Below are 8,913 nucleotides of genomic sequence, written 5' to 3'. Positions count from 1 at the left end.
AGAGGTGGCAATCTCATCCCAGTATAAGTTCACATCTGATGGTGGAGCACTTGGAAGAGACTCTAGAAGACGATTCTTGTAAGTTCGTCTGACAACCGGGTCTGCCAGTCTTTCAGTTGCCATGCGATTTGCCCGCAACTTACGCGGCCCCGGGCGGTCGGTTTTGGTATCATAAATGTTTAAGGTGCACTCGTCTTTGCGATAAAGAAGACTTGCGTCGATTTCAGAGGCCGCAGCCATCCGCACAACACCGTGCGGCTCACAAACATCGGTTCAAATCGGTGACGGGGCGAGGTGGCCCAGTGGTTAGAGAGTGAATTTACCGACCGGATGGTCCGTGATTCGAATCCGACCTCTGTATCTCGGCTTCCACTGTTTAGGAGTGGACAACCTGGAAGTAACCCAGCCCTAGTGCTTCCTTCGTGTAACATGGCAGCTAGGCATCGAAAAGGTGTTGATTTTGCTTTCCAAAGGGAGTTTGTGATGGTCCGTCTGAACAACATTCCAGTTTGTTTGCAGCTCGACACGGGCTCCGACATCACTTTTGCTCAGTGAACAAACGAATTTGCGAGCCGCATGTTAACCGATCGGACATTGGGCCCATAATGCTCTGGCGGTAAGCCGAAGTTGACTGGCGAGGTTGACTACACCATAAGATTCAATGTCTCGACGTCACAAGCCACGTACCCCAAACTTGACCTTGTGGGGCTGGATTGGAGCGAAAAGCTGAATCTGCTGGAATATCCTGTTAATTCTAGGTGTGACCCTACGCACGCGGACCCGGGGCGCCCTCAAACAAACTTACTTAAGGACTACTATAAACAACGCTATGCGTCTATATTCACCGACGAGCATGGACGGTGCACAAAAGCAACAGCCAGACTATGCCTACTCCCCAGTGCCAAACCGCCCAGTACCATATGCAACTTTACCCATCGTTGTCCAGGAACTGGATCGATTACAGAAGGCGAGTGCCGCCCAAGCGACCAACTACTCTGTATGAGCCGCACCGACCGTGTTAGTGAAGAGGACCAACAGAACCATCCGCTTGCTCGCGGATTTTTCTATTGGTTTCAATGCTACACTGGATAACAATCAGTACCCTCTGCCTCTTCTAGATGATATTCGCAAAACTTAATAGGGGTAAATGCTTCACGAAGACGAATTTGGTTGATGCTTACCTCCAGACTGAAGTCAAGGAGGAATCCCGCGAACCTTTGATATTTTTAATCACTGCGGTGTATTCCGGTTTACCACACTGTCATTCGGTGTCAAGAGGACGGCAGCCATAGTTCAGATCATGTATATAATTCTGAAGGAGGCATCCGTCGTCGCCGCCTATTCGGACAATCTCACAATCGTGAATTCCATGCCCGACGAATTGTGACACTGCCGTGATTGCGTGGTTGATTGCATCCAGAAGTACGGCTTCAGGGTGCGTGGAGAAAAAATCAGCCTCCTCATGCGGCCGATAAAGTACCTAGGTTTTATCATTGACGAGAAAAGTCCGCCAACTAGACCTGGAGAACATCGACCCGACCAAATGTACGCCAGTACCCACAGAAGTGATATCTGGTCGTTCATCAGTCCCGTTAGCCATTACAGTTCGTTTCTGCCTCCTACAGATTTCACCCGAGGTCCACTGAACGGAGAAGAAATGACTCAGTGATTATAGCGCGAATTTACTGACTGGGAGGTTCGTGTTTGGAACCCGACCTCTGCCTTTCAACTTCCCCTGTCAAGGCGTGGGCAACCTGGCAGTATTCCAGCTCTCGTACCTTCTTCGGGCGGCATGGCAGTTTGGCACCGAAAGGATGCTACTTACCAAGGACCCATAGTGGATGTGGTCAGAAGAATTTTAACGCGCTTTTGACTCCGTCAAATCCAAGTTGAGCTCCCATTTGCCTCTCACCCACTAACATCCGTCGATGGAAATCATGGCATCGGATGTTTTAAACTACGGATTATCGGTGCAGTGATTTCGAATGTAATTCCCGACTGAAGCTAGAAAGCTACTGCACATGTGGCCCGATCCCTAACAGCAATCGAGAGCAATTACATTCAGATAGAAAAGGAAGATTTGGTAACTGCGGCAGCCGCCAAAGTTTCATAAAATACCCTACGGTCGTCAATTTACCTTACCGGCTAACCACAAGCGACTCCTTTCTGTGTTTGGCTCGAAGAAGGGGATTCCGATGTACACTTCCAACATCCTTCAGCAATGGGTCGCCGTTTCTGGCATACGACTTCAAGATCAAGTGCCGGCCCACCACCAGTCTCGGACAGGCAGACGCGCTGTCGCAAATCAGTGTTATAAACAGGCGATAACCAGAGGATACTGTACTTGCAACGATTGCCTTGGAACCGGAGGTGAAGCATCTCACCAATTCTTTCAGTGACCGATGATGAGGTCTGCCACAACCAAGAGTCCGTGCTGCAGCAGGTCACCAAGTACCACTGCAATGAACGGACGCGTACTTACCCACAGGACGAATCGAGACATTAACTCAATTGGCGAGAGGCGTTATCACTAACCGACGTATGCCATTTATTTTCAGAACCCACTGTCGTTCTTAAGGAGTCGTGAATCAGTTTGTTAAAGGGTACTGGGGAACAAACAGGGAGGTTGTCCTTGCTCGGAGTTACGTTTATTGGTCACTGATAGACTTTCAGATTAAGCGAGTCTCCAAGTCTTGTCTTCGGTGTGGTGAAGCAGTTATAGGTGAAAACCAACCTAGGTTCGTGGCCACAACCAACTGAACCCTGGCTTCGCCATCACACCGACTGCTCAGGTGTAGTTGGTAGCCAATGCTTTTTGGTCGCGGTTGACGTTTACGGCGAATGGCTGGAAATTCTTCCAGTGAACAGCCCCACAACTGCCACTGAAAACCCGGTACTCCGACCATCGTTCAGTCGATTTGAGACACGTGATGGAGTGTCACCAGAAGAGGCACTGCTCCAAAAGAGGGTTCAGACGCCGCATGGCACTATCCGGTCACAGAACAGACGGGTTAGTCACCGCGAAACCAAAATGGAGAGCCGGTTTAACCAGCACCATGGCAGAACCGCGCAATGCCTCACCGAAGGCCAGAGAGTTGGTTCGCAACTACATCGGCAGACACTCTAAGTGCATTCCAGGACGAATAGTTCGCCGTCGCGGCACAGAGCTCTACGAGGTCCACGTTGGCCAACCTATGTGGACTCGGTACATAAACCAAGTCCGGCCGACATGCAAAAAAACCTGCACAACAGGACGAGTGAGTTGAGCCTAGAGACACCCAGCCTGAGCACGAAGTTCGACGGCCACATTGAAAAGACAGGATCCGCAAGACGGTGAACGCTCAACTTCGAGGCTACGTCAATAAATTTCAATGGGGAGACGTTAAGCTGGATTCCGAGCCGACGCTGGTTTACAGTTCCCAGTTGGGGGGCTGCTACGTCCAGGAAGCCTATCCTGCACGCGATTGGCCAAAAGAATGGGCCACACGCCGGTCCAGTACCAAGCCGATTTCTGATTGGTCGAAAGCACTGATTCACGGGTTCACTGATTGATACACAGGATCGAAGCTTTCGCCCAAGTTTCCCTGGTCGACTTTGTTCTTCTCGTTCACCTGAAAGGCACAAGTGAATAAAAGGTGTGTCACCGCTCTTTATGTTCTCAGCGTGGGCTAGTATGCTTGCCAGCGCGAGGATGCACTTACGTAAATGTCTAGTACTGCTTTGGACTGGATTCTACAAAAAGCGTGGAGAACCGTCGGAGGCAGGTCATTCCATGCAGCCACTACCTAGAACTAGAAAAATTTAGCGTAATGAATATATGCGTTCTGAGCTTGAAAATCTTCTTACCGTGTCCCCGCTCTGTGTTTGCTGGGTCAACGGCTCGTGTGCTCGCGCCTTCGACGCACAGAGAATTTTTTGCAAAACCCTTGAGGGCGAAGTGAAAAATTTAACGTCGAAATGTTGCACCTCTTTGCATATGTGAGCAGTCCAAATATCACCTTCACCTGCCGTCACTTTTTGTGGTCTGTTCTAATCGGCGTCTTTTGAAAAATTTGACGCACATTCGGCTTTGAACCTCGTGTGCTATGGCTCCGGAGGTTGCTTCACGATCGTTCGTTGAGAAATTTGCATATGTTACGTTTGCATCCTTCACGGCATTTTAGAAGGCCTTAAATCAATACAGGAAGGATAACTTTCTGGTATTTGTACATTCATCCAGTAATCGAAGCACCAACGCTGTTTTTCGTTACGAATGGGTGTAACACAAATGCAGCAGGTGCCCTCCAAGACCAACTAAAAGCTGAAGAATCCGAGGAGGCTAGTAGGCCGAGCGTATTTTCTAATACAAAAGAGTACGCGAAGAACCAGTTGTCCAGTGTGGTTTTGTCTACGGAGGCAAAGGAACCGACTTGCAGTCACATCACATTGTCTTGAACACAACCACAAATTGTCGAAGTTTCTATACGACCGGCTTCCAGTTAATCGACGGCTAACCGAAGACGAGTTGGGCACCTGTAAGACCCTTCTGAAATATGGAACGCCGTCATGTGAGGTGCGGCGGATTAATTCAGCAAGATTCTTACCGCTCAGGATACATACAACTACCGCCGGAAGTGTCGACCGGCTGTGTTGAGTGGGTGCAGCATAGTTGGGTTTCAAAGTAGCAGTTGATATGCCTTCGATCCTGGCAAAACTTTGGGGAACCGGACGCGTGCTTGTGTGCCAGTCAGATGAAGCTCACTATAGCCACATGTGCTTCTCCCGACAGCAGCAGATAGCATTGTTCCGACGCTTTCCGTATGTAGTGAATGTGGACGGAATGCATGCAACAAAGCGCCTTGGGTAAGTTTTTTAAAGCATCTAATATTCGGCATGTAGAAAATCATTTAGCTGCAATACCCTTCCGGTGCCTAGCTGCCACGCCACCCGAAGGAAGCACGAGGGCTGGGATGCTACCACGTTGCCAAGCCTAGACAGGGGAAGTCGAGAGGTAGAGGTGGGGTTCGAAACACGAACGCTCCGGTCAAAAAAATTCGCGCTCAAACCACTCGAACCAGCTTGCCCCCTTCGGCAAGTAGACACAACTGTACTCTTTCCTGATAACGGACGGCACTGGAACCGGGCGTCCGGTTGTTTATGAACCCGTAGAGAGCGAGTAGTTTGCTCCCATGCGTAAACTGTTCGACTTATTCAAAGAAATTATGGACAAAACTTCTGTAATGGACAAGTTAGCGGTGCAAATGCGTGCAGCAAGAGTCGTGTTTGGCTTTGACGTTATGCTTTGCTATTTTTATGTCCGCAAGGCCATTAGGAAGCACGTATTTATCATTTAATATCCATGTATTTTGGTCATGGTCAAGTTCTGTGAATAGCCGGCACATGTTTCACCGCATGGTTCGCGTGGGCAACGCTGTACAGTAAGTTTCTTGTTCATCGTATTACATGCACAAAGATTCCGGCAAGACCTGCAAATTCTGCCCCGCACCGATCCTCGATTTATTGCCTATCTTACGGCACGCTGTTTGTACATCACCTGAAAATGGGCCATGCACGCACCGTCCAGAATAATTCATTGTGACCAACAACCGAGTGGAGAATACGAACGGCCGCCTTAAATACCGGGTGCACCACTCCGACACTTTGGAGCATGCAGTTCAAAAAGTATCCCGGCACACCGAGTGGCTCATGCGAGAGTCCGAGTTGCATACATGCTACCACTGCGACAGACTGCAAACCCTGGAGGGTGGCGCTTACGTTCTTAACGTGGTCTGTCGAATGACGACATATGCATGCTCTCTCGTTTTGAGGCACTCGGGACCGCTGCCGTATGAAAATGTTGGAACAAATAATGTGAGGTCAATCTACGTTATCTAACTTAGTTTGTGGAACGAGCATCCAGATGCTCCCAGACTGGTGACACCTGTGCTGGAGAATGCACACGCTCTTTCTATCAGCGATGTGGCTCCGCTGCATAAACCCGTTCTCTGTATTTTGAGATCAGTCCATTCCGAGCAGTAAGAACTATTCATCATTGACTTTTTCATAGCTTGCTTCCCAATCTGCCAACGATCGCTGTCGGATTACAACCTACCGGAAAATCCGAGCAGTAGAACTATTCATCATTGACTTTTTCATAGCTTGCTTCCCAATCTGCCAACGATCGCTGTCGGATTACAACCTACCGGAAAAATGTGTACTACTTACACTTGTTCTCATACTACCGCCGACGGCTTTTGACGGCCTTCGTAAACAACTGAATCGAGTGATGGATAAGCTTCAGAGGCTGGAACCCAGGAGGGCCACAGCCATCTTTGAGCGATTGATTGTTCAGGGGCATATCCTGCGTCGTCTAGGCTCAAAGCCCGTAGATGAATGCCTGCCGTTGGTGGTTGAGGCTACTTTATCTCAACCCAGATGGCGGTCTAGGAACTCAGGCCTGGGTTTTTTGTGTGCTTCGTGACCGCCTGATGACCACTGTAACCGCTGGCGTGCAACGGATCGCTTATCTTACCAAGCCGACTGTTGTGATGGTGAGCCTTTCCCGCAGTGTGGTGGTGCCCATCAGGTTTGTCCCAAAGGTGAGTCCACACGAAAATAAACTACTTTTGGTTGTTAGCCCCGGGCCCATCCAGAAAACGCAAAATGGTGCTTGCTAACCGGTCCGCAATGAGGGCGTCTTATGATGTTGCCCTGGACCGAGGCACAGAGTCCCAGCACGACGTGTCCCAGAAGTCTGTGTATGTCCGTGTTTTCGGGTCAAAAGAGGAGTACTCGGCAGCCGTAAATAAATGTCTGACAGCAACGACTAACGCTGTAGAGCGCCGGCTGGATGAAGGAGATGAAGATGATTTCATGTAACCAATCAGCTCCGGAAAGTTGGACTGTTAATGAGGCTCTATGCATTTCATGTAAGTCTGGCGTTTCTTGAAAAGTGCAGCAAGCGGGCGTGCGAAATAAACGCTGAAGTGTGTTTCGGGGTAAGTACTCCTACCAGATTGTCGGCTGCCCGCCCTATGGTGTATTTCGACAACCTAAATTATATCTCATTTCAGGACATCAACGGCCAAAATGAATACCCCTCGCGAACAATATCATGCGCCTCCCGGGAGGACAAATGTACACTTCAAAACGGCCAATATATCTCAGCATTTCATGACGTCCATTTCTTGAGCCTTTTCTCCGGTGCAGATGGATGGGTGCGCTCCTGCATCGTGTACCCCTAGCCGCGTGTTAGTCATGTGCGCCAGTTAGGTTCGATTAGCTGTCCAGTATGATCAACGTAGATTTGCTAACTGATTAAGCTCGAAATCTTCCTCACGAATTATGCAAGCTATAATGTAAATCTCTGCTTTTTGCTAGCCAACGTGCACGACATTTGGCGAATAACGAAAGTAGACTATGGAATTTTAACTGGCAACAGGAATCATCGACCAAAATTTGTTTGCACGAATGCACATACGCATATTTTGCATCTCCAAAGGCCATCTAGATTTTAGAATGTTCAGGGAGTATTTTCTGGTGGAAAACTATCTAAAAATTTCGTCGATTGTGAGTGGGTCAATGTTTTCTACAATTCGCGACTTTCTATTACATCGGACAACGTATTCGCAGTCGGTGGTGTTTGTTGACCTTGAGGATTTGCCCACTTAAACAAATCGCCATGGTAGATGATTTTCATTAATATGGGAACATATACAATATACATAGATGTTTTACAATGTGAAGTGGCAAGCCTGAACATGCCGTAGATTTCGAGAAATCAATCCTATTGTGCGAATACTGAGCGGCGTGAAAACCCTGTTAGCCAAGCTTTCCTCAAACAGGGCATAAGTAAGAATTGGGTGTCCTCAGAGGAGGCGATAATCTATAGAGAAGAAATCAAACATTGCGGGACGGGTATCGTAGTCCACAGATTTGAGGCCGCCATCCATTTACGTAGCGGCTCACTGGACCTGCTCAATCAGAGTGAAGTCTTTCGCGCGTCTTTCGGCGTATTCCAGGAGCGGTCTGACGTAGGCCTCATAGAGTATTTGGAAGTCCATGCAAGTAATACTGGAGAAGGTGCGTCGGATCATCCGTTAAAGGACGAATGCCTTTTGGGACGATTCCTCATCGTGCAGTGAGAAGGACGCGTTTGAGTAGGCCTAGGTACCCAAATCCTTTTTGGTGTCTATCCTCATGAGGTTTTCTGGTTCTCTCTCACCATGCATGAAAAGGCATTTGCTTAGTTTCCCTCAAATTTCATATGGGCGCACTTTTCATCATTCACAGGAAGGTGCCAGTCCAACGACCACTGCTTTGCAGCTTCTACATCCATTTGGAGGGCACCGGCATAGGAACTCCAGGATTTCAAGTCGTCCGCAAAAGTAGACATGAGCTTGCAAGAACATTTGGAAGGTCGATGACGTATATCAGAAACAGCAGTGGTCCCAGGATGGAGCATTGACGAACTCCAATAGAGACGGGCGCTGGAGAATAGCAGGTCGAAAATTATGGCGTCTAATATGAGTCCTTCGTCCTTGGTTTCAGTTAACCTGTGCATAAACGCGAGCATATTTGTCACGCAAGAACGGTTTAGGAGAAATCCGTGTTGAGCTGGAGATATCAGGTTGCTTGAACTAAGGTGATCTAAGATAGTTCGCTTCAGAATATGTTCCATCACCTTGCACGTCACGCTAGTGAGGCTCGTAGGCCTGTAGCTGCCAAGCGATAGTCAGTCACCAGTTTTGTAGATTGGCGTGATAATCGCTTCTTTCTAGGCAGAGTGAAAGCGGCCTCCGTGCAGCGGCTGACGAAACGCCAGGTGGACGACGTGTCTTTCAGGATCCATTGATGAAACTTGGGCCGCGTCGCACAGAATGGGTTTATATTGTGCAGGAGTTAAAAATGTCCTCCACCGTAAAGACCAGGTCG

The 8,913-nt window shown here is 48.7% G+C and overlaps 1 protein-coding gene across 1 annotated transcript in view; it reads right to left on the bottom strand.

Moving 5' to 3' along the window:
* T265_11604 (hypothetical protein) overlaps positions 1–8,075 on the bottom strand; it is a gene marked incomplete at both ends in the record, with an annotated part of 27,010 nt that extends 18,935 nt beyond the window's left edge. Inside the window, one exon of the mRNA XM_009178297.1 lies at positions 7,948–8,075. Within this exon, the coding sequence (XP_009176561.1) occupies positions 7,948–8,075 (128 nt within the window). The remainder of the gene's footprint in view (positions 1–7,947) is intronic.
* Between the last annotated feature and the right edge of the window lie 838 nt (positions 8,076–8,913).

The sequence above is a fragment of the Opisthorchis viverrini genome (genome assembly GCF_000715545.1).
Source record: "Opisthorchis viverrini unplaced genomic scaffold opera_v5_530, whole genome shotgun sequence".
NCBI lineage: Eukaryota > Metazoa > Platyhelminthes > Trematoda > Opisthorchiida > Opisthorchiidae > Opisthorchis > Opisthorchis viverrini.
Note: the sequence above shows the minus strand (reverse complement) of the source record. Positions and strands in the feature narration are given on the sequence as shown.